Here is a 25,142-nt window from a genome sequence, read left to right on the forward strand (position 1 = left end):
CACCCTTTGGCTTCTGTCCCCATCACTGAGGTGGCACTTGGTGGCTTAAAGCTGTGACTTGGGGAACCTGTAAGAGCTCCGGCTGGGATCTTCAGGCCAGGCACAGCAGGTTTTTAATTGGCTTTAGTACTTGCCGAATATTTCCCTAATGGTTTTAGAGACAGGGGGGATGTGTTGGAGGAAGACTTGGCTTGCTTTTGACACGTGACTCGGTGAGGAAATTGGAAAAGAATTTCTGGCTGTGAAACGGCAGCTCCACGTCGAGATCGCTCCTTCTTCTTCACAGTGGAACAAAAAGCCTCCGCGCCCCAGCCCGGATGCCTGGGATTCCTCACGGAGGGGCCCGGGAGCAGTAACGGTCCTGCTGCTGCCCTGCCAGCTCCCGGCCAAGGTGGTAGCGGGGTGGCCGGGGGCAGCTTTGCCGGGGCGCTGGCACAGTGCAGCCCCCCTGCCCCTGTTGTTTCAGCTGTGCTGGATTAATAACAGGGACCTGTGTCCCCCGCCAAGTGTAAAAATCTGCGGTTTGGGACACTCCTGCAGTGCTGGCAGCCAGGGCCGGAGGAGGCGGCGGGGCCAGCCCTGACTGTCCGTCTGTCTGTCCGTAGGGTTGGGGGGGATGAGGAGGGGTAAAGGGGCTCCTGGGGGCTGCTTGGGCTCCCCCTCACGCAGTGCGGGGCTGTGGGGGGGTGCTGCTCGTACACCCCTCTCCCATCCCCGCTCTGGCTTTTTCCCGTGGTCATATTTAATGACGGAAATAAGACGAGGAGTTTCCAAAGCTTTCCCGGTGCGCAGCCAGCCCTGCCGAGCGCTTCGTGGCCCCAAACCCACCCCTTCCCCTCTCTCCCAGAGGAAAAAGTCTCTCGGGGTACACGTTGCGGGAGCTTCTGCATGTGTGATTGGTGCCGAGACCCTCGGGAACAAAAACTCTGAGGCCTTGGGGACGGGGGAGACGGGCCCCCACCGTAGCCGTGCCACGACCTTGGCCGAGCCCCAGGGTTTTTCGGAGACAGCAGGCACCTGCAGCGCGTCCAAAAAAAATCAGGCTTTTCATCTCCCTTGGCTTCAACCTCTTGGCTGTAGCACAGCCACGGCTGGGGGGGGGGAAGGCTTTTGGTGAGGCTGGGGCACAGCAAAGCGCAGGCCGAGGTCCCAGTCCCGGCGTTGGCACTCCTGGGATGCACGGCGCAGGCTTTTATGTCTTAAAGCACCTGCCCAGCCTCTCGTATTTTTATCCCAGTGCTATAATCCATCCCCAAAGTAGCAGGCCGGGTGGCTGGTGGGGTGGGTTGTTGCCTGGAGATGCGTGGAGGCTGTTTCGAGCCCTCCTGTTTTCTCTTCCCAAGTCTGTGACTTCCCTCAGCATCACTTCGCAGCGGTGATTCACGCCGGCGCTGCCTCCCTCTCCCATCCCCACCGCAGCCGCTTTAAACGTTCCCCCATCTTTTAACCCCAAATCGCGAGGGAGGGGGACGGGACGGAGCTGGGGATGGGGAGGGGGGGGGGGGAGAGCGTGATGCTGACCCAGAACTGGGGCTGCAAAAATGAGTTTTTGAGGCAAAGGAGCCTGCAGCGGGCGAGCCGTGCGGTGGCGAGTTGCGGGTGGGTTTTTTGGCAGAGCGGTTGGTGGTGCCGGCAAAAATGGTACTTTGGGGTTTGGGTTGGGTGTTGTTTGTTTTTTTTTTTTTGGGGGGGGGGGTGTTTGGGGATTTAATAACTCAGTTCTTTGTGCAAGGGGTGGGGGTGAGGAGAAATGGGGACCCTGGGGGGGGGGGGGGGGGACACGACAGCAGGCCCCCTCCCGGCGCGGGGCTCGGGCTGGGAAGCGCCGTATCGGGGGGAAGCGGGGGCCGGGCCGCGGACAAAGGGCCGGGGGGGAGCGCGGCTCGGCGGGGCCGGTGCGCGGGGGGAGCCGGAGCCGGAGCCGCCGCCGAGCCAGGGCGTTGCTGCTCTTTGTCGGGGGCTGCCGCCTCCCCCCCCCGGAGGAGGGGCCAGCCCCGGCGGGGCGGGGAAGGGGCCAGTCCCGGGCTGCTACCGGCCGCGGAGACACCCCCCCACCCCCCAGCCCCCCTCCCCGCGCCCCGGTTGGGCTCCGGTATCCCCTTCCCGGGGCCGGGGGGAAGAACGGGGGGGGGGCGGGGGGGGGCGCGGTGCCCGGGGGGGAGGGGGCGGCCCCGTTGCTCCCCGCCCCGCTCCGCCCCGCGGTGCCGCCCCCCCCGCCCGCCCCCGCCTCCCCCCGCCCTCCGCCGGGGCTGGCAGCTCCGCGGGAGCCCGGTGCTGGCGGCGAGCGGCGGCGGCGGGGCCGGGGCTGCGCGGCTCGGCCTTTTGTTCCGCCGGCGGGAAGGCGAACGGGCGGCGGAGGAAGAGGAAGAGGAGGAGGAGGAGGAGGAGGAGGAGGAAGAGGAGGAGGAGGAGGAGGAGGAGGAGGAGGAGGAGGAGGAAGGCAGCGGCCCGCCATGCATCCCGCCGCGCCGGCCGGGGGCTGCCCGCGGGAGCGACGCGGAGCCCCCCGCCCCCGGCCCGGCCGCTGAGCCGCGCACAAAAGGGGCGAGAGCGGCGGGGAAGGACGGGCAGGGCGGCCCCGGTGTGTCTGTGTGGCCCCCGCCGCGCCGCGGGCACCGGCCCCCGCCGACCTCCCCCCCGCCCTCCCCATCCCCGCCATGGCCGGGCCCCCCGGCGGCGCGGAGCCGCCGCAGCCCGCCACCGGCCGCCGGGAAAGTTAGTGCGAGCGGGAGGAGGAGGAGGAGGAGGAGGAGGAGGAAGAAGCAGCAGCAGCCGCCTCCGGTCGCGGCTGCTCTCCGTCCCCCCCGCCGGCTCCCGGCAACTTGGGGGATTTTTGTGCCGCTCCGTCCCCTTGCCATTTTTGGATGCGTTTTATAGCCAATTTTTTTTTTTTCCTGGGGAGAAAGAGAAAAAAAAAAAGCGAAGACCCAGCAGCCTTCCTCCACCGCAGGACTCTGCCACGCACCGACCGGCTGGATTTGGGGGTTTCGGTGGCCCCGAGCATCACGGCGGGGTGACGGGAACAACAATGCCATCATGTTTTTGAGACAGGAAACCTCCGAGTTTGCCCTGAATGAAGAACTTCCTGTGTTTAAACTTGTACGAATATCCGCTGACAAGCTCGGTTCAAATGAAAACACGAGAGTCGGGGGGAGAGGCTAATTCAGACCAGCTGGACTTCCACGGGACTCAGAGCTGGGCAGAAAATGCGAGGAGCCGCTCGCCGCTCCGGCTGCGATACGTGAGCGGCCGGGACAAGCAGTGCCTTTGTTACTAAAGAAGGACGGACGGGAGAATTTAAAAGCTTCAAACTCTTCCACGGTTTCCGTCGCAAACGGCGATTGGGAATATTTTATCGAAGCTGTGGGGTTTGGCTGGTTTTTGCTGATGGATGGGGGTTTTTTAGGGGGGTCGGGGGGATGAGATGGGGCGTTTCACCGCTCGGGACCGCCGGTCGGGCTGCTGAGCACCCTCCCGTCCCCGTAGTGTTGCTGTTTTGGGATTAAGAGTCTGCCACGGCGGGGTTGGGACCTGCTGGCCGTGTGATGCTTCCTGCGGTGGCGGGCAAAAGGTTGCCGGCACGGTTTCATCCGTAAGGACGAGAGCATGGGCAAACCACTGAGCCGGCCAGACTGTTTACGGCAGAACCGCACTTGCCTGGGGAAGGGCGAGGAGGAGGATGGTTATATAGAGGATTGCTACGTGCCCCAGAGGTCGATATACGACACGATGAGGATTAACGAGCAAATCGATCAGGGATCGAAGCTCAACCAGCTTTCCAAGAGCACCCTCGGCAAGGGGGATGGCAGCACCATATCCAGCAACGGGACCCTGGGAGCTGCCAACGTCTTCGAGTCCAGGGCACCAGAAACGAAGAAGTTGGACGAGCGAGTCATCTTCGACGCGCTGAAACTCAGCAGCGACGTCTCTAAGCCAGCACCGGCTCCACCGAGGAGACGACCAAACCCTGAGAGGAAGGAGAACGTCAACCGGCGGTCATGGAAATCCTTCATGCCGCCCAACTTCACCGAATTTGCAGAAAGGATGGGGGCTTCGCTGAGCGAGGTGTCCGAAGCGGGTGCTTCCAACCCTTCCCTGCGGGATAAGCGGGAGTCGAGTGCCATGCTCACCGAGCGCCCCGGCCAGCCCGATCATGGTGAGCCCATGACCGAGTCTCTCACCTTGGAGCACGTCTCCAAGTCATCCGGCGTGGCGGAGGCTCTGACGGCCAAGCAGTTTGGCGCAGATGGCTACGGCGGTCCCCGGGATGAGCACCAGACCCTGCTGAATGCCGGCAACGGCCGCGGTCGCGTCAGGGACCTGGCCAGGGCTCACCGGCTCCCCAGTGCCACCTGGCCACGAGCCAGGAAGAATTTCATCAAGGGAAGCCTCAGCGATGGGCACCAGGAGACCCTGGAGGCCTCCGGGTCGGACTGTACAGTGGAGAATGTCAACCTCTCTCCGTGCCTTAGCGAAGAGCTGCTGGATGCAGGACTGGATATTCTCATCACCTCCAATCTCAGGGAGAAAACGGAGTCTGAGCTGAGATTTGAGGAGGACGAGCGCTGGGTGATGATGGAGGAGTGGGAGGAGGCGACGCTGTCAGAGAGAGGAAAGGCTGTTCTGGTGGCAGAGGAGAAAAAGAGCTGTTGCTTGGCAGATATTTCTGAAGAAAGGGAACAATTCACTGTTCCAGCGGATGGCTCTGCCCCCAGCCCAGGGACCTCCCAGTCCTGCCTGACCCCGGGGGGTGCTGGCAGCCCCCTCGCCGGCAGCATGTGCTGTACCGAGGACGCGGCGGTGCAGTGCGAGGCCGAGGACTTTGCTCCGGGTTCGGAGCGCTCGACCAGCCCTGTGGTCCCCGAGTTGTCTGACACAGACTCGGTGCAGATGTTCCTGGAGCTGGAAGAGCAGTGCCTGAACGAGAATGAGGGCGATGGGGCTGTCCCTGGCCATGCAGACATTCAGGTCTCTCCGATGGACTCGGAGGGACTGGACCCAGATTCGGCCAAACTGGCCGGGGTGGTGGTCGAGGCGTGCCAGCGTAGGGCCCCTTTGGACATCAGCGCTGCGGACTCTGCCGTCGTGTCGGATCTGGAGGACTTTGATGTCACCTGCAGCTCACAGGTGCTGAGCACGCTGGAGCCGGCAACGGAGCCCTTTTCGGAAAGGGACACCTCAGCCATCACCCCGACAGACTCGGACGGAGGGGCCTCACCCAGCCCCGTGGCTGCGGCGGGGCCGGGCTCCTTCCAGCAGTGCTCTCTGGCACCGGAGGAGGAGGAGGAGAATGAACCTGACCCACAGGTGGACGTGGAGCTCGTGGACAGTTGCGCGGTGGCAGTGCTGGTGGCTGGTGGGATGCCGTCTCCTGAGACAGGCACTCGTCCAGCTTCTGGGTTGGAGGGAGCTGGTTACCCCAGCGCTCCGGTGGGGTGGGGTGAAGATGACCAAGACTTCCTGGTCTCTGATGGTGAAGTATCACAATTTCCCGAGGAGACCTGTCCCGGCCAAGCGTCCCCGGCTGGGCTGTCCCCCTGCCAGCACCACGTTCCCGACACAGTGGCGGAGGAGCTGGGGTCCCCCTCCCAGCACGAGGGCAGTGGTGAGGGGACGGATCCATTTGGGACCCATCACCTTCTGCCTGGAAGGACAGAGCTCACCAACTGGGATATCCCAGAACTGGTTTCTGAGGATGAAGCCACAGATTTTGGGTCAGAGAGTTACGGAGCTGAGGGCCAGACTCCTCCGGCAGAAAGCGGGGATGTTCACTGCGCTTCTCTGCCACCTTTCCACGCCGGCTCTGCATCAGAGCCGGGCTCCGAGGCTCCGATCACATCCCCGGCGCCTGCTGAGGGACTCCCATGGGAAACGGTTCCCCTGGGCCAGGGCTCGGCTCTGGAAGGGGCTTCCCATGCCGAGGGGTCCCCAGTGGAGGTGGCTCTCGGGCGTGGGGAGGCTCCAGCAGCCGTCCTGCAGCCGGGAGACCTGGACTTGCTGTTTGCCGGCGCCTGGGAGGAGCGGCTGGTGGCACGGTGCTGCGCCGCGGTGCTGGCCGAGGGGATCCCACGTGCTGCCAGCCCCACCACCACAGAGGAGCCTCCCAGCATGTCACCTGCTGTGGGGCAGCCTACTCCTGATGCCACCCCATGGGATGTTGGGGGGCTTTCTGCTCCAACCGACCCGCCAGCACCAGGGGATGTGGCTGTCCCAGAGCCTCAGGCTCAGGAGACACCACCAGCCACTGGGGATCTTACCACGGATGCTGAGGAACCGTGTACTGAGCATCCTCCCCCAGATGCCACCACCGCTGCCACCTCCTTGGCGGTGGAAGAGCTTCTGGATGCCCCACCACCCTTTGCTGATGTGCCTGTTGCCACCGTGCCACTGCAAGCGACTGACCCTCTTGTCTCCAGTGTCGGGGATCTCGGTGGTGGCCCTGCACCGCTGGCAGCGGGGGGGCTGGTTGTGGCTTTGGGGGATACAGATGACTTTGCCAACATGGTTGACTTTGCCAACATGGTTGTACCACCCATTTTGGAGCACCTTCCCACCGAAGTGCTGGCTTTGGAGGATGACCCCGTTGCAGGAGCAGAGGTGGCAGCTTGGGACAGTGCCTGCATGCTGTCGGGCATGGAGGGTCCCCCCTTTGCCTTCCCATCCCCCCCGGAGGGACCCACCACCCCAGAGCTGCATGAGCTGCCAGATGCACCCTCTGCCAAGGCACCCAATGCACAAACCCTCCCCAGGGCCACCCTCCGTCCCCCCAGCCGTGGGGGTGCCCCTTCCCCAGCACCCGGTGAGGGAGAGGTGCCTGCGAGCACAGAGGGACGTCCCGGCACCGCTCTCCTTGCAGAAGGGCCTCCTGCTTTACCAGATGGATTCGTTCCAGATAACGAGGTATTTGTTGCTCAGGCGCTCGCAGACGGGATTTCAGGCGCAGAAATCGCTTTATTTTCTACTTGAGGGGTGGGTGGGAGATGGGAGCTCATTTGGTAACTCCCAGCCGTGATCTGCAGGGCTCAGGCTTCGAAACAGCCTTCTCCCTCCTGAGTTCAGCTTGAATTTAGCAGGCAGAAAGTTTCAGGGGGCAATTGTGTGTTTTTATAAGTAGGGGAGGCAAAAGACTATTGCTGCTTGATGACCTAAACTTTTTTGGCTTATTAAAGTACATTATGGTCACTCAAGATATAAATAACGGACTTCAGAAAAACCTTCTTGCTGACTCCTGGCAGGGTGGTTCCCATCTTTGAAGCTGAAAATATATTAGAAGAGAGAATCCTGTGAAACAAATTAAGTGCAAATAATTCCTGTCCTGTGCAGTCACCGATTTCTGTAGCCTTTTAAGTGAGCAATGAGGTGCTGAGGCTCTGAACATGCGTGGGAAGGGGGTCAAATTCTCTCTGGCGCTTGGGGATTTGCTTTACCGTGCCGTGCTAGTGGCTTTTGCCTGGAGAGACCTCGGTGGTGGAGTTCCCACAGCCGAGCGCTGATTTACTGCCATCTGGATTAGGAGAAATATCACTAAGGAGACATCAGAAGTTAGTCAGCCCCCAAAATCCCGATTCGGTAGCAATTACTCATCCTTTGGGCTGTGCCACCCGTTTATGAAATGCACGTGGAGGGGTTGGGAGAGGTGTTTTCACATGGGGGGGCACCTGGTGTGCGCCTTGGTGAGGGAAAAGCCATCACATTGTTGCCGTTGTACATCTGTTGTCTGAAATTCACTGTCCTTGCTGGTGGGACCCTTATTTTAGGTACAGCATCTCCGATCGTTAACCCCATAAATCTTCCTCTTGTTCAAACGTTGTTGAAGGCGTTGGCAGCTCCGGGGCGATGCTGGTTCTTCCCACGGTGGGGCTGGGCTCTGCGTTCGGCAGCGGTGGGGTTAAGGAGCGCGGCCGCCTGGGAGATGAGGGAAGCAGAACACGAGGGGATGCTTTGGGAAGCATTTCTGGGAGCGAGGAGGAGGTGTGGTAGAGCAGATGTCCTTCTGCTCACCAAGATGTCTGTCCAGCCTCTTCGCTCGGGCAGGACACCTCGCTCTGTGCCTTTCCCTGCCCAGCAAAGGGTGTATGTCAAATATTTGTTTCAAAGCTGAGTCACGCTGAGGTTAACGAACTAATGCACTGGAATTTTTCATGAGCAAAGAAAAACAAGTGTGTTGGACATGCTCGCTCCTGAGGCCATTAGTATGATTATCTGTAATGATCCTTGGGCAGCGTCGCACTCTGGGGCTGTACGGGTTGGGGTGTTGCAGGTAGCCGTGGTCTGATGGCCAGGATTTCTCAGGGCTCCCTCCCTGTCCAGCTGCTTCGAAGCTCTGGAGTTTGTTTTTGCAGCATGCAGAGGGCTGGGACCCAGCCCGACATGCCAGACTTATCAGCCTGGTCCTTTTGTGGGTTTGGCAGCTCTAACAGCCAACTCCATATATAAACAGTAACAGGAGAAACGTCCGGGCAATTGGTGATTTTGTGTCATCATTTATTTCTTATAACCATGGCATAATTCTCCCTGAGCAAACAGCTCTGGACGGTGTCTGCCAGCACACCCTTCGGTGCGTGTCCTGGAGCGGTGCCTCCCTGCCCTCGAGTTGCTGAGCTCTGGTGGGAAGAAAATAGCTTTTTGTTTGAAAATGGGGCAAAGAAAGTCATGGCGGCCCCTCTTGCTCAGACTGGGAACTTGGGGTGTATGTGTTTGGAGTTTGGTTTTGTGTGTTTGGGGTTTTTTTTTGCCTTGTGTTCCTTCAGAGGCACAGCGGTTGTTGGGTCCGGAGAGCTGTGCCATCCACCAGCCGCTGCTCTGCTAGGAGAGATTTTGCATCTGAGTGGGAATTTTTCAAAGCCATGAATGTTGGTTTATTCTCGGGCGCGTGAGGAGGAGGAGGCACGCTGGAGAAAGCAGGCAGCTGGCTGCAATCCCCTCGGCTGCCCAAAGAGAAAACGTTGCGACAGGGCCAAGGACGCCAATCCTGTCCAGCGCTGGGGGCAGGGTGACCCGTGCTCTGGACGGGCTCGTGGTCCAAGGCCCCAGAGTAAGCGATGAAGGAGATTCCGCTCCCTTTTTTTGGGGGCTTATGCCGTGGCTGTGGGGAAGCAGCAGCCTTGTCTCTTGGGACCGGGCTGTGCGGCCGCCCCAGCAGAGCCGGAGCGGGACCGTGCCCGGGCGGCTGCGTCAGCCGGTGGTTACAGCAGATCCACAGCTCTGATAAAGGGCACTTATTCCTTCGCGGAAACAGGATTTTCCCTGCTGCCTCTCGTTACAATGGGAAGCTTCATTCCCTCTCCTCCCCCTTTTCTATCAAATCTTTTTGGGTTTAAAAAGCTTTTCCCCGCAGGATTCCCAGGCAGGACCATGCCAAGTACGCGGTGTGGTAAACGACTGGCACATTAATTGCCTCTTGTCTTTGTCTTTCGAAATACAACTAGCTTCTCAGTGTCTGTAATTTCATGGTTAACAAAACTCATGTGATGTCAGGTCCCTGTTCTCAATGGCATCACTGTGAGAATTGCTTCGAGTTGTTCCTCAGGAGCGTTATTTCCCAATCTGGTGGCTGACCAGAGCTGATGGTCTCATTTCTTCCCCGATTTGCTCTCCCCACCTCACTCCAGTGCTTGGAAAAAAAGGGGATTTACCCATTTAAAAGCAGAGATGGATGCGTATAGATTCTGAGCTGTGCTCCACACCAGAGGATGCTTGCGACATCTGTGTTACTAGGTCAAGGCCAGGGAGGAGTTTAAACAAACTTGCACAACTCTAATAAAATCAGTGCAAGTAGCTACTGCATCTTCCTAGAGAAAAAAGTCTGTTGTAGCTATTGAATGTTGGAGGGGCTGTAAGAGCAGCTTACGGGTTATAAATACCTTTTCTCTCACACCCTTCCCATCCCCAGCTGTTCCAGAAGGAGCAAGTGGATCCCCTCCAGCTAAAACTACAGCAAGTCAATGGAGTTGGTCAAGGGCTCATCCAAAGCGCCGGGAAAAACTGTGACGTCCAAGGGTTGGAGCATGACATGGAAGAAATCAACACCCGCTGGAACACCCTCAACAAGAAGGTGGGAGTGTGGGGAGGGGCTGTAGCTGGTTTTTTTCAGCCTCATTGGGGTCTGGTAGAAGAAGGGGGTCACTGAGAGGGAGTTGAGGCTCCGGCGTTGATGCATCACCAGCCTGACGGTGCAGTGGGGTTGTGTTTGGGGTGCAGGTGGCCCAAAGAGTTGCTCAGCTGCAAGAGGCCCTGTTGCACTGCGGGAAGTTTCAGGACGCCCTGGAGCCGTTGCTGAGCTGGCTGGCGGACACCGAGGAGCTCATCTCCAACCAGAAACCTCCCTCTGCAGAGTACAAGGTGGTGAAAGCCCAGATCCAGGAGCAGAAGGTGAGCAAGCACAAGGCAACGATGGGAGGGGGAGCTCTGGACAACCAGACAAGATTTTGGGGGTCCGTCTGTAACAGCTAAGGTGTAGCTGGGATATCCACAAGCCTCCTTCTTTCCTGGTGACTCTTCTGCTGGTTCCCCACATTCTAATGTAATCAACAGGCAGCTCGTTTGCCCACATTCACTATCTCCATCATCTAAATCACCAGCGTTACTTATAGTCCCGCTGCCTCTTGAAGTTTGTTGCTGGTTTTGCTGGTCAGCCGTGTTTTTCCAGCCCTGAGTTTTGTTTGTGCTGGTAATTCTGCTGCGTCAGGAGCAAGCTGGCGTTGTAGGTACCGGTTTGGGTATTTGGACAAAACAAATGTACAAACTGTAAGAACCGACCGGAGGCGTGCTGGTGTTTGCAGAGATAACAGCCTGGGTCGGCGCCTGCCCTTGTGAGCAGGCAGATGAAAGTTCAAGTGTAGTCGGGGTAAAATATTTTAGAAATGAATTCTTACCAAGGCTTGGTCCGATGTCTTGAGACTTTGAAGAGGAAATTTATTTAAAGTGGACGTTAAAACCTGATCTTGATAAGCTGGGGGGGGGTGGTGGTGTGGGGTGATGGGGAAGTCTCTGAATACTTCTCTGGCACAAAAGTGCTTTGAATCTCTTTTAGAATAGAATATTTCAGTTGGAAGGGACCTACATCCAACTGCCTGACCGCTTCACGGCTGACCAAAAGTGAAAGCATATTACTGTATTACTATTCTTTTTTTTTGAACTGGTTTTGATGGCAGAGGCTATCATGCTGGGCTGGCTTCGGCCTCAGCCCCATGCTTATGGTGGTTTGCAGCCACAATTAGAGATTTGCTATTTCTGAGGGCTAGAAAAGGTTCTGCTGATCCAATCTGGTAACTTTTATCCTCCTTTGTTTCACTGCTGATGCTAAAGCTGCTCCAGCGACTCCTGGATGATCGCAAAGCCACCGTTGAGATGATCCAAGCGGAGGGAGGGAGGATCGCCCAGTCAGCTGAGCCTGCAGACCGGGAGAAGATCGTGGGGCAGCTGGAGAGCCTGGAGCGGCGCTGGGCAGGGCTGCTGGGCCGGGCGGCCGGCAGGTGAGGGGGGCTGTCCACTGGCCAGAACCACGGGGCCAGCTCATCCTGCGACTCACGGTGCCCCGGAGCTTGGGCTTACAACACGTGGGGAGCTGGCAGAGCTTTCTGTGCAGATACATCCTGGAAACGTGGAAACAGCTGGAAAACATGAGAAATCAAAGTCTGTTTGGGGAACTGAAGTTGATAACAGTGGTTTACAATGGCAGGGAAGAACTCAGATTAAATAAATTCCCTGCAGGGGATGGATGTTATTTTTATTCCTTTAAGCATTAACATTTAGCTTTAGCAGCGACATCCTGTTGACACCTTTCTGCTGCCTGCGTCTTGTTTACGAGTCGCTTGTTGCTACATAAGCCAATATTTGAGGTTAGGAAGTCACTTCTGAGGGCCAGATTTGACCCTCCCAGTGTTTTAAATCACTGCCAACTAGATGGGCTAGGACTTGTACCAGTGCCAGGCTGTCTTTGAACAGAAGCTCAGCAGCTCTGCAACACCGAGAGCCTGGCCGCAAGCTGAGCATGTCAGAGGATCTCCGAGATAGTGATAGGAACAGAAGAAGAGCAGCACGGGGGGGAGCCTTTCTGTCACCTCCCCAAGGGGGATAAACTGGACCCTAAAGGCACAACTGCAGGAAAAAGCTTATTTCGCAGTTTCTCCGCTTTGATTTTTGTGTCTGCCTTTGCAGCCGTGCTGTCTCACCTCGCTCTGAACAGGGCTGCTTTAGTTCCTTCTTCCTAATGCTCGAAGCTGCTTCCAATGCCGGGCTCCAGCAGGGAGCTGCTTCTTAGTGTTTTATTCCCTACTATAGGCAGAAGCAGCTGGAGGACATCTTGGTCCTGGCAAAGCAGTTCCATGAAACCACGGAGCCCGTGTCGGACTGGCTGTCGGTGACGGAGAAGAAACTGGCCAACTCTGAGCCCATCGGTACCCAGACTGCCAAAATCCAGCAGCAGATCAGTCGGCACAAGGTAGGAGCCATGCATGAACAGGAGCTGCTGATGGAGGTGGTTGGTATCAGGCCCCACTCAGGTGGTTGTTTCTGCCATGGCGAGGGGGTTTTTGGCTCGAATGAGTATTGGAGGAGTTATCCAGGCTGCTTTATGTGCAGAGAAGGCTGCAAACCCTAACCCGCCAGTGTGGGTAAATACTAAACTGATATCTTTGCACCTCGAAAGTATCTGGCTCTGGATAGAAAAACCATTCCTGTTCTTGTGTTTGTTTTAAATTTTTTTTTATTTTGCTGCAGTTTGCCCATTCACGGGTGGGTTTCATGCGTCCTTCATTCCTTCAGTTGCGTTCATTGTTTCTGTTTCCCCATTTACCTTTGTTTGTTGTTTGTTTGTTTGTTTTTTTAATCCATTTTTTTCACTCATTTTCCTTTCTGTTGTCCATTTTATCCTCCCGGCATTCAGGCTCTAGAGGAAGAGATAGAGAGCCACGCGGCCGACGTGTCTCGGGCGGTCGGTGTCGGGCAGTCCCTCTCCTCCCTGAGCTGTGCCGCTGAGCGGAGGCTGCTGGCAGAGAAATTAGACTCTCTGCAGAGCCGCTACGGCGAGGTCCACGACCGGTGCTGCCGGAAGGCAGCGCTGCTGGATCAGGCGCTCTCTAACGCCAGGCTCTTTGGGGAGGAGGAGGTGGAAGTGCTCAACTGGCTGGCTGAGGTCGAGGACAAGCTCGGCTCGGTATCCGTAAAGGATTACAAACGGGACGTCCTGCAGAAGCAGCATGCCGACCAGCTGGTATTTTCCATTTTTCTCCCATGTTTATGTTTATTTTGTTGCATTTATCCGGTTTTATTTTTGTTTCTGGGTCTGACTTTAATTTTGCAAAGTTTGTTCCACTGCTGGTTTTCTTCTAGGCTTGGAGAATTGTAAAGAGATTTCATGTGTTAAAAAACAATAATTGTGGCCCCAAAAATGGGTTTCCCGGGGTTGGAGGGGGGTGGGGGTGGGGAACTTCAAATGATTCATTTGCTTTGTGAACAATGCCTGAGCAAGCTTGGCCACCCCATGCCTTTAGAAAGCTGGATGCTGTTTCCAAGAATGAGAGCTTGAAAAGCCCAGTGGGTTTTTTGAGCCAGGCTGGCCACCGAGGAAGCCGTCTGCTTCCGCTCCCCGGGGGCCGTGCAGACTCTTTTCAAGAGTGAGGTTATGTCTGATACAAGGGCAAGTTCTCTGCTAACACGTATCCGATGGGTTGGGCTGGGTTTGCTCTAAGATTTGAGCCTTTGGGTCCCAGAAGTCCCAATAAGTCCCATAGCAGGAGGAAGCTGACTGGACAAGTATCAGATCTGTTGTCCACCCTTCCCGTGGTCGGTGAGAGCAGTTTGTGCTCTGCTTCGTGTCTCTGGCCAGCAGGACGTGGGGATCTGCCTGCAGAAGGATAACCTCGATTTGCCTTTCTGTGCAGGCCTTGAATGAGGAGATTGTGAACAGGAAAAAGAATGTGGACCAAGCCATTAGAAACGGGCAAGCTCTTCTGAAGCAAACCACAGGTAACACAAAGATCTGGGCATGCTCTGGGAACTCCCCCCCATCCTCGGCATGTTCTCCCTCAGGTCTAATTTCCTTCTGGATACTCCCAAAGTAGCTGGTTTCTATCCAGACCTGGATGCTGAGCCACACGCTCTCCAGCTTTAGCCCTTGGTTGGACTTGGTTGGTCCCAGGTACCAACCTCGCAGCTTTGTGAGCGGGTGATTCCCACCACCAGCACGGTGATGCTCGGCACTGAGCAGCCCTGCAACGCGAGGGAGGGTTTTCTCATCGCATCCAGCTGCTAAATCACATGGAAAGAGGTTAAAAATACACCCAGCCCTTTCCTAATATTGCTTTCCCATACTGAGCAGTTGTTGCTGTTGCCACGTGGGTGTGAGTTTGTGTTTACGAGTGGGAAGAAAGGTCGGGGCGATGCATTTCCTTCAGATGTGGTGTGCTCGGAGCAGATGTACAGACCTCTGTCCTTGTGGGAGACTTGTAGCAGGAAGAGTGATTACAAAGAATTTGGCTCGCAGTTTCTTGCCCTCTTGGAAATAGCAGTAAAGAGTGAACTGGACCTTTTTTCTCAGAGCTGTGACATGTTAGTTGAAAACTTGAGTTGTGGTGGCTTTGGGGCTTGTGGCAAAGCCGGGCTCCGCGACACGCTTCCTTCCTATTACAGGGAGGAGGTGGACGTTACGCTGGCTGGTAGAAAATGTCAGTTCTAAGAGTAGCTTCCTGGCTGTAAAAATAGGCTGTGAAGTTCCACTGACTTACAGAAAAGTGAGACTGAGATCAGCTATTTAAAATGGAGGGGAAGAGGGCAAGTGGCTGCTTGAACCTTCATGCAGCCCCCCCGCAGCCCAGCATCATTGCACAGAATCATCTGGGTTGGAAAAGACCTTGAAGATCATCCAGTCCAACCATTAACCTAACACTGACAGTTCCCAACTACACCAGATCCCTAAGCACTATGTCGACCAATTTGCCCCGTGCTGCTGTCTCGCAGGGGAGGAGGTGTTGCTGATCCAGGAGAAGCTGGATGGAATTAAGACCCGCTATTCGGACATCACCGCCGCCAGCTCCAAGGCTCTGCGCACGCTGGAGCAGGCTCGGCAGCTGGCCACCAAGTTCCAGTCCACGCACGAGGAGCTCGCCAGCTGGATGAGTAAAGTGGAGGACGAGCTGGCTTCTAGTGGGGGACAGTCCCCCGCCGGCGAGCAGATACCCCAATTCCAGCAGAGACAAAAGGTGGGGGCTGGCAGAGCAGTACCCGGGGGACAGGGACACGAGGGTGGGAGTCGGTGGGGGTTTGCTCGTTGTTTTGAGAGGCTGGGGAGGAGCTGGAGGGAGGTGAGCGCTGAGAGGGACACGTGTCCGTGGGTGCCTTCCACAGGAGCTGAAGAAGGAGGTGATGGAGCACAGGCTCGTCCTGGACACGGTGAACGAGGTGAGCCGAGCTCTCCTGGAGCTGGTTCCCTGGCGAGCCCGCGAAGGGCTGGATAAGCTCGTGTCAGACACCAACGAGCGCTACAAGCTGGTCAGCGACACCATCAAACTGAGGGTGGAAGAAATCGATGCTGCTATTCAGAGATCTCAACAGGTGATTTAATTACGCTGACGGGTTTTCTTGGGAGAGTGGGAGCGAGCGGCTCGGCAGCGCAATGGTGGTGGGAGGGATATAGCAAGCACAGCCCACCGGGAGGGCCAGATCCCATCAGCAATGCCAAAAAAAAAAAAGAAGAGGCCTCGCCGGCGGCGTGTGGCAGCGGGGCTAGTCTCTGACCCGTCCCACGTGTGTGGCTTGGGTCGGAGAACTCTAGTGCAGCGCCACGTTATCCTGCCAGCGGGCTTTTGCTTGCATGGGTGATGTAAGATGGTGTAAAACCAATGACAGGTGACTTTCAGGCCTGGAAAAATGTCATTCCCGGTAGTGATAGCGCAAGGATTTGTTCCAGGCGAACAGTCCTCTCAAAAAAGGCTCGTTCTGCACGGATTGGAGCCTGTGGAGTGCTGTGAATAGCTGCCCTTGCTGGCTTTCACCGCTGACTCCACGAAGCTGAACGTGCAAAATGATGGTGTAAAAGAGAGGCATCCCTTTCCCCGTGGGCAGGGAGGGTGTAGAAGGCGGCGGCTGCTCGCCGTGCCCCAGAACCAGCTGCCGGCCGTGGGACAGCGGCTGCTGCTCCTCTCGGAGGGGAGCGTGGAGTCAGAACTCTGTGTCCACCCCCATGTCCCCCTCTCCTCCCCACTTCTGTACACCCGGGTGAAGCATTTGTCCCCTGTGTCTCCCCGGCTCCCCTCACGTCTCCCACTGTCCCCAACGTGCTGTGTGCCCCATCCCTGCTGCCTGTCACTAACCTGCCTGTCCTGTCCTCCGGGTGCCAGTACGAGCAGGCGGCCGACGCCGAGCTGGCCTGGGTGGCTGAGACCAAGCGGAAGCTGATGGCCCTCGGTCCCATCCGCCTGGAGCAAGACCAGACGACGGCTCAGCTGCAGGTGCAGAAGGTACGTGCATGGCTACAGGCTTGGGGAGGGGTGCCTGGAGCTGTCTGGGAGAAAAGGATCTGGGGGTTCTAATTGACAAAGAGCTGAACATGAGCCAGCAGTGTGTCCAGGTGGCCAAGAAAGCCAACGGCATCCTGGCCAGCAATAGTGTGACCAGCAGGAGCAGGGAGGTGACAGTCCCCCTGTGCTCGGCACTGGGGAGGCCACACCTGGAGGGTTGTGTCCAGGTTTGGGCACCTCAATCCCAGAGAGATCTCGAGGGGCTGGAGCGAGGGCAGAGGAGGGCAACGAGGCTGGGGAAGGGCTGGAGAATCAATCCTGTGAGGAGCCAGGGAAGGAGCTGGGAGTGTTCAGTGTGAGGAGGAGGAGGCTGAGGGGAGCCCTCATCCCTCTCTGCAGCTCCTGACAGGACATTGCAGAGAGGCTGGGGCTGGGCTCTGCTCCCAGGGGATCAGGGACAGGACAAGAGGGAACGGCTGGAAACCGCAACAGGGGAGGGTCAGGCTGGGCAGGAGGAGAAAATGTTTCCCAGACAGAGTGGTCCGAGAGTGGAACAGGCTGCCCAGGGAGGGGGGAGTCCCCATCCCTGGGGGTGTTTAAGGGCCGTTTGGATGAGCTGTGGGGGGATGTGGGGTAGGGGAGAACTTTCTAGAGTCGGGCTGAGGGTTGGACTCGCTGATCCCGAGGGGCTTTTCCAACCTGAAGGATTCTGTGCGTGCTCGCTGCTGCAGGGGGGGCAGCGAGGAGGGATGTGGTTGGGCTGCTGTTTAGGGGGGCAGCTGTACCCTGGAGAGGCTTCTGGGGTTTGTAGCGCTGAGCACGGGGAAAGATGCAACACTTGTCCTTGGTAAGCAAAAGTCAAAAACAAGGGAGAAAGAGGATTTAGAGAATGAAAGTGTTTGGCTTCTAAAGGAAGAAGCCTCCTGTCCGTCTGCAGGAGCCAAAACCTTTGCACAGCCCTTCAGGGCTGCCTGGATGCTCTTACCTGGTCTCCCCTCGAGAGAGAGCTGCTCCTTTCAAAGCCTCTCCCTGGGGCCGCTGGAGCAAGCTCTGCCTGGGTCTGCAGGCGCTGGCAGCAGGAAGGGTTGAGAGAAATGTATATATTGATTAATGAGGGTGCTTTTACATTTGTTTTTTGCTCATTGTTCTTTGCAGTGGGGGACTCCTCGTTTCCCTCCCGCAGCCAGACGTGGAACAAAGAGACACTGGGGGTTTTTTTTATATCTTTGAGATGAGCTCATGCCTGAAAGAACGTGCACTTTAAATAAACGGCCCTTTTCTTCCTTTACCAGCCTCGGCAATCAGAGCAGCATACGGGCTTATTGGATTTTTTTAAAAAAAAGAAGAAAAAAAGAAAATAAGACATTGTTATAAAGGAGGGGGACTGAACCGTCAGGCATTAAGTTAAATTGAGCTCAGCTTGGCTTCCTGCTGTTAATCGCGTGGACTTTGGGAATGGCAAAGTTCTTGGTAGATGCAGTTCTGGAGAGCATCGTTGCAGGGCATTAACGTGTTTGCTAATGAATGGATGGTGGAGCTTTTCCTCCGGCGAGGACCCTGAGTGTGGAAGTGGACTGACACCTCATTTTAAGAGCCGTTTTCTGGCCTTCGAATGAGAGAGGTTGATGCAGATGAGTCATGAGAAAAACATGCAGTAATCTGCATTTTCAGCCAGATTTTCAGCGTGCTGCAGGACGCTGGTGCTGAGTTTCGCGTGGTCTCTGCGGCGCTGAGCTCTGCTGCCTGCTGCAGCTGGCACAGGCAGGAGGGTCCCGTGGATGGGCTGGGGGGAGAGGTTGGGCTCGGCTCTGATTTCTTTCCTTTCTTTGGCTGTTTCCTTTCTGCAGGCTTTTTCCATCGACATTATTCGACACAAAGACTCTATGGATGAACTGTTCAGCCAGCGCAATGAGATCTTTGGGACGTGTGGGGAGGAACAAAAAGCTGTTCTCCAGGTGAACCTCCCTCTGCTATTTACTGCGACGGGGGAGACAGAGAGGGGAGAGAGGCGAATGCTCAGTTCTTGCACAGCCTGAAGTAGTTTAAAATTACTCCATCTTCAGTAATTCCCACCAGCATTAGCAGAAATCTCTTTACATTTATTACTCTCCTTTATTGCATGTTTTTATTGCAGTGTTTGGGGATGGGGGTGGGGTGGGACAGTGGAGATTTCTGAGGTTGCTTTAATTGGAATTACAGCTTGCACGCGTGGAAGGCCACCAAAGGCACCTCCTGCTCTTCCAGCTCGCAGCGTGCAGCTGGCGCTTTTCCTGGGCCCTTTAACATCTCTCACTATAACTCTCCTCCCTCTTTTTTTAGGAGAAAACCGAATCCCTGGTGCAACAGTACGAAGCTGTGAGCCAGCTCAACTCAGAGCGTTACGCTCGCTTGGAGCGCGCCCAGGTCCTGGTTAACCAGTTTTGGGAGACCTACGAGGAGCTGAACCCGTGGATCGAGGAGACACAAGCCCTCATCTCCCAGCTGCCCCCTCCGGCCATCGATCACGAGCAGCTCAAGCAGCAGCAGGAGGACATGAGGGTAAGAGGATGCGGCGTTTGCACCTCCTGCGCCATCGTTTTTTCTACTTCAAACAAAAGCGCAGCACTCATAGGGGCAAGAGTGCCTTTTTACTGAATTTTTCTGATTTTTCTTCCCTTTCTCTTCTTTTTGGGGATCCTGCCTATGTAATACAAGTGTGCCACGAGCGTACCATGTGGAAATCAGTAGTTACGTTGGAGCACTTCTTGCTAAAGTACAGATTGCACCCAAGGGAGCCTGGCTGCCTTCGGATCTCCTGCCTGATTGTGGCAGGGAAAAGCACTTTGTGCTTTTAGGGTAGAGAGCTGCAACGCGAGTTTTCTCAGTGGTGTCCCCCATGGGGAGGGTCTGGAGGTGGCCGTGCCGGGCGATGTGCCGGTGCGTGCAGAGCCGTAGCCATGTTAGGAAGAGCTCAATGCCATGTGCTTGGCAGATGCTGGGTCAAGAAATCAGCGGTGTGAGTTCACTACCAGATACATTCGTTGCTCTTGGAGTGTTGCGTGAAACAAATAGGCAACAGCTTTCAACAGATTTTTAAACCAATTTTTTTTTTTTTCCCCCTCTATTCCCTAGCAACTGAGAGAGTCCATTGCTGAACATAAACCTCATATTGACAAGCTGTTGAAAATCGGACCGCAGCTCAAGGACCTCAACCCCGAGGAAGGGGAGATGGTGCAGAAAAAGTACTCGACGGCTGAGGCCATGTATGCCAAAATCAAGGAGGAGGTGTGCCAGCGGGCTCTGGCGCTCGACGAAGCCGTCTCGCAGTCCACCCAGGTAGGCTGGGGTGCAGAGGAGCCGAGTCTTCGCGTCGCAGTCCCCTGGGGAAGCCACGTGCTTTGAAATGTGGTTTTATTCTGAGCGTTATGATCGTAAAACCCTTTATAAGGCACAAAGTGGTCAGACACCTCCAGGGAGGTTTCCAGCTGCTCAGCTCTGGCTGTGAAAGCAGGGGCAAAGGCGTTTGAGTCTTGACATAGTAAATAGGGTAATAAAATTTTTACAGCCTCAATAATGAGGCAAGTTCAAAGGGGCTGTTTTGGCATCCACCCAAGGTTGGAAGGGCCCGGAGAGCCTCTTGAAAGAGCTTGGAGAGATAAGTTTCATTTCTGATAAGCTGTGTGTGCAGTGAACAGCCATGGGATCCTTTGTATGGGAGAGTTAACGGTCGTCTCCAGGGTCTGGGCATCTCCAGAGAAGGTCAGTGACTGCAGAGGCAGAGATAGGAAAGGAAAGGCAGAGGCTGTAGGTGCTAAAGTCCAGAGAGGGGGTGAAGAGTTTCTGCCGTGGAGGGTTTATGACCCCTAGTTATGTTTCATTTCACCCCGTGTTACCGTAGCACAGTTGGTTTTTGTCGTGTCTGGGTGTTTATTTTCTTTTTTTTTTTTATTCCTGTATTGTGTAGTCACTTCTCTTGGTTTGCACTTGTATTAACTCCGAGTTTTTCCCCCCACACCCCCGTCCCGTCTCATCTCTCACTCCCATTGTGGAATGTGTTATCTGTGTGTGTTGCTGCCTGTGCCCGTCCTCCCCACATGGTCCCATTTCATTCTTGTGTTGACTGCGCCCCACCATTGCAGATTACAGAGGTAAGCCCCACCACCACAGATGTTCATTTACGCTCTTTCTTTGGCCTGATTCTATTTTACACCCGGACTTTTATTTCTGGTCCGTGCACAGCCCAGCAGAACACGCTTAAAAATTAACTCCGGGGGCCTGAAATCACATTTGTGAGATGGCTGTTGTTGCGTTGCTGCCCGGTCTCGGTGGGAAGGCCGCTGGGAATGCTTCCCGCAAAGCTGAGGTTTTGCTTTCAGAGCGATTGACGCCGATGCACAGAGCTTTCTGCTCTAGCTGGACCTGCTGGTTTGCTCTTGCTTGTTGGCTGAGCCAAGCCTGCCCGGATCAACTTTGCCCTGAGAGCCCGTCTCCTCTCTGCTGCTAGAGCCTGGCACTTGGCAAACACCGGCACCGGTGCCCTGCAGAGAGGGACCAGAGCTGGCAACCAGAGCGCAGAGCTGTCCTCCTCACCAGCAGAGATGCTTTGGGATCTTTAAGGCCAAAGTTGACTTTTCTTTAAAAAAATAACGATAAACCCTGCTAGACCCGCTTCCCCTCTCACTCTTGGCTTTCTGGTTCTGCTTTTGTTGAAGCCCCAGCTCCGTGGCAGCTCGCTCCTCCCCGTGCGCATGCAGCCTGCCACCATCTCCCGCTGACCCTGCCGGGGTGGTTTTCTTGCTGGCATTGGCACCAAGCGGGAGATTTTTCCGTCAGCACCAAAACCAGGCGCTTTTCCAGCAGCGTCTTTGCACGGATGCTCAAACAACCGGGTTTTTCTTGCCACGGTGCCTGTCCTCAGGAAGCAGGACAGCGGTCAAAAAATGTGAATTTTGTAAGGTTGAATCCGGTGCCGAATCGCTGCCGCGTTTGGTTGCCGGTGCCGGCTCCGTGGGTCTGTACGGCTGACGTGGGGTTTGAGCTGATGCAGCCTGGGGCTGTTGGCAGTGAAGGAAAGCAGAGGCAGGCGTGAGCAGGAGGCTGCAGGTTTGGTTGCTGTTGCAGGCAATGTTTGTCCTCTCCGAGAGGCCGCTGGGCGCAGCGCTGAGGGCTGGCGCGCACGCAGGGAGCGCTGCGGCGTTGCTTCATCTCCTCTCGCCCGCCCTGATGGAATTGCTCTTCTCCAGTTCCACGATAAGATTGAGCCCATGCTGGAGACGCTGGAGGCCCTCTCCTCCCGCCTGCGCATGCCGCCCCTCATCCCCGCCGAGGTCGATAAGATCCGGGAGTGCATCAGCGAGAACAAAAATGCCACCGTGGAGCTGGAGAAGCTGCAGCCCTCCTTCGAGGCTCTGAAACGCCGCGGGGAAGAGCTGATCGGTCGATCGCAAGGAGCGGACAAGGACCTGGCAGCAAAAGGTATCTCCAGGTGGATTGAACGGGAGGTGCTGGCTGGGCTGGTGGCAGTGCCCAGCTTCTCCTACCCAAATCGTGGCTCCATCACTTTGATGTCCCAGGGGTGTATTTCAGAGGCTCTTCCGGCCTTTGGAGGAAGGATGAATCCTCTGTGTGGAGAGATCTGGTGGCTGCTCCAGATGGGAGCAGCCAGGGTGGCATCAGCCAGAGGAAAAAGAAGCCTTTGTGAGCTGAGCCCTCACGCTGAGCTGGTCTCTTGTGGCAACCATTGGTGGCCCCTGTGAAATGATTTGTTGGTGTCGATTCAGCATCTAATGGAGGGAAGGAACATCCCCAGCACAAAAAGTCCTGTCAACACGATTGGCACTAATTGGCACCTTTCTTGGCAGCTCAACAGCCAGCTCATGGGCTGAGTGAGCCTAGACTTCACGCTAGAGGTGGCCAGAACAGAGGTTCGTTGGAGGAGAGTGTATGGGCAAATTTGCCCTGAGCTAGCCTGCACATAAATAAAGGCTTTATTTCTGCAAGCTGGAGTTTCTCATGTCCCTCAGTATCTCTCAGAGTTAATGCTCTGATAGTCATCTGTAATCCCCATTTGAATATTCTCTTGGCTATTTCTAAGAGGAAAGTGTTTGCAAAATGCTTTTGAGTTGTAAAAAGGTTTTCTTCTTCACTGAATGTTTTTACTCCCTTCCTCAGTAATCCAGGATAAGTTGGATCAGATGGTCTTCTTCTGGGAAGACATCAAAGCTCGAGCAGAGGAACGTGAAATGAAATTCCTTGATGTCCTGGAGCTCGCAGAGAAGTTCTGGTACGACATGGCAGCCCTCCTGACTACCATCAAGGACACACAGGACATCGTCCACGACCTGGAGAGCCCAGGCATTGACCCCTCCATCATCAAGCAGCAGGTGGAAGCGGCAGAGGTGAGGACCATGGGACTGTACCTCAGCCTGGAGCTTGTCTGTACCCAGCTTGTAAGCTAAACTGGGACAGATCTCACACGTGAACGTGGCTGTAAAATAGTTTTGTAGGCAGGCAGTCGGATTATGAGATGTTTTTTCCATCGCAATTTGGAACTGCCAGGAAAAAAAAAAAACAGAATCTTATTTCACATATCCCTCCCCACCACCACCACCACCCCCTGTTCCAGACACGGAAATGATGCTTAAATCACTTTATCTGCTGCTGTTTTGGGAAGTTTATCAAGCGTGTGGCCAGAGTCGTGTGCCCACTTGTTTTGAGTGATGTGAAAGTTTGCACGGTTCTGCTCCCAGTCTGAGCCGAAGGCATCTGAGTGCTGTCTAGCGTGGGAAGTGTATATTTAGCTTTTGGTTAGACTGGAGATAAGTGTGAAGCTGGATGGGCTTGGATTTGTATGTTGTTGGTTGTTTCAGAAGTGGTGAAATCCACTTCAGGTGGATTTGACTTGACTTGGACCTGGGGGAGCAGGGATGTTTCTTTATGCTTTGCTACATTTGTCCTTGCTATTTCCTTTCTATAACCATTCTGACTCTGGTTTGCCGCTCTTGAGTCTCAAAAACCTAATTCCTGTACTGACAAAATACTCCTGTAAACAGTACATCTCCTGTAAACAGCATCCTCAGCCAGGCAGTTCAGGCACGCATCAAGGCAAATACAGATGTTCTTATTTTAGTTCCCCCGTTGCCACTGTGGGCAGAGGTGGGAGCAGACGATGGTGGGGGCGATGCTGGTGAGCAGGATGCAGCCGAGTCCCGGGACGGGCGGTCAGGGTGCAGCACACCAGAGCAGGAAGGACTCTCTGTGCTTTAGCCTTCCTGTTCAGGGGGCAATTTTGGAAGAGCATTTAGTAATAAACATTTTTCTTCGGTGACTTTGTTACATGCAGACTATTAAAGAGGAGACGGACGGCTTGCATGAAGAGCTGGAGTTCATCCGACTCCTTGGAACTGATTTGATTTTTGCCTGTGGCGAAACTGAGAAACCAGAAGTGAAAAAGAGCATTGATGAGGTAGGAAAACCCAACAGTTTTTCCTTCAGATAACATCAGGTAGGAGCAAGCGGGAGCTCCAGTTGAAGGCCTAACGAATTTTGTGGGCAATCTTGTGTTCCGCAGATGAACAACGCGTGGGAAAATCTAAACAAAACGTGGAAGGAGAGGCTTGAAAAGCTTGAAGAAGCCATGCAGTCGGCTGTGCAATACCAAGATACTCTTCAAGTAAGAGGCGGAGCTGTTTGTGTGGAGTGGGTGGACCTTGGGAACACCACTGCAAATCCTCTCCCTGGGGTGCACAAACACAAAGCAGAAAACATCTCCTGGGCGAGTGTTTGCAGCCTCTGATAGGGCTCAACAACCAGCTCCAAGGAGGAGCAGATATTTGATAGCATTTGGCTTCCCAAATCTGCTTCATTTCCCCACGAAGGGGCAGGATGAGCCTGGCTGCTGTCAGGTCCTCGTGCTGGAAGCAGGAGAGGGGAGGAAAGCACTTGCGAAGCGAGTGCTGGCCAAGCAGACACCTCTGCCCCCAAAGACAAGTTTTAGAGCCGTAGGGTTTCCCCGACCAGCGGCCGGGGAAGCACGCTTTGCCATTCCCTTTGCTCCTTGCAGGCCATGTTTGACTGGCTGGATAACGCCGTGATCAAACTCTGCAACATGTCTCCTGTCGGCACTGACCTCAACACGGTTAAGGAGCAGATGAACGAGATGAAGGTACACGGGCAGAGCGGGACCGGTTCTTGCTTTGCAGCGCAGAGCTTGTGCTCCAGTGATTCATTTTGTTCTGGTTTTTGTCCTGCTTGTTTTGGCAGGAGTTTAAAATGGAGGTTTACCAGCAGCAGATTGAGATGGAAAAGCTTAATCACCAAGGTGAACTGATGCTAAAAAAAGCTACAGATGAGACAGACAGAGACATCATAAAGGAACCACTGACAGAGCTGAAACATCTCTGGGAGAATTTGGGCGAGAAAATTGCTCACAGACAGGTAGAGAGGAGATATGGGCTTTTCGCAAGTGCGGGGCTGAAACTCGCTGGGATGCTCCCCCTGCTTCATCACTTAAACTTTCCTTTTCCATCTCTGTCCTTGCCCAGCACAAGTTAGAAGCCGCTCTCCTGGCGCTCGGGCAGTTCCAGCACGCGTTGGCAGAGCTGATGGCCTGGCTGACCCACACCGAGGAGCTGCTGGACGCACAAAAACCCATCAATGGAGACCCCAAAGTCATCGAGGTTGAACTCGCAAAGCACCATGTGAGTA

At 55.5% G+C, this 25,142-nt stretch overlaps 1 protein-coding gene across 3 annotated transcripts in view; it reads left to right on the plus strand.

Annotated features, from left to right (window-relative positions):
- The window catches only part of MACF1 (microtubule actin crosslinking factor 1), a 145,421-nt gene that overhangs the window by 101,148 nt on the left and 19,131 nt on the right, over positions 1-25,142 (plus strand). The window contains exons 53-72 of one of the 3 annotated variants that reach the window (XM_074926111.1): positions 9,893-10,054; positions 10,201-10,371; positions 11,308-11,474; positions 12,283-12,442; positions 12,887-13,213; positions 13,884-13,968; positions 14,959-15,200; positions 15,346-15,552; positions 16,338-16,457; positions 18,305-18,412; positions 18,777-18,995; positions 19,569-19,772; positions 20,576-20,584; positions 21,680-21,911; positions 22,608-22,834; positions 23,779-23,901; positions 24,007-24,108; positions 24,499-24,600; positions 24,699-24,872; positions 24,980-25,135. In XM_074926111.1, the coding sequence (XP_074782212.1) occupies positions 9,893-10,054; positions 10,201-10,371; positions 11,308-11,474; positions 12,283-12,442; positions 12,887-13,213; positions 13,884-13,968; positions 14,959-15,200; positions 15,346-15,552; positions 16,338-16,457; positions 18,305-18,412; positions 18,777-18,995; positions 19,569-19,772; positions 20,576-20,584; positions 21,680-21,911; positions 22,608-22,834; positions 23,779-23,901; positions 24,007-24,108; positions 24,499-24,600; positions 24,699-24,872; positions 24,980-25,135 (3,297 nt within the window). The remainder of the gene's footprint in view (positions 1-9,892; positions 10,055-10,200; positions 10,372-11,307; positions 11,475-12,282; positions 12,443-12,886; positions 13,214-13,883; positions 13,969-14,958; positions 15,201-15,345; positions 15,553-16,337; positions 16,458-18,304; positions 18,413-18,776; positions 18,996-19,568; positions 19,773-20,575; positions 20,585-21,679; positions 21,912-22,607; positions 22,835-23,778; positions 23,902-24,006; positions 24,109-24,498; positions 24,601-24,698; positions 24,873-24,979; positions 25,136-25,142) is intronic. The other 2 variants (XM_074926110.1, XM_074926112.1) reach the window with 2 other exon arrangements.

This window comes from Athene noctua, chromosome 24 (assembly GCF_965140245.1).
Source record: "Athene noctua chromosome 24, bAthNoc1.hap1.1, whole genome shotgun sequence".
In the NCBI taxonomy this organism is placed as follows: Eukaryota; Metazoa; Chordata; class Aves; order Strigiformes; family Strigidae; genus Athene; species Athene noctua.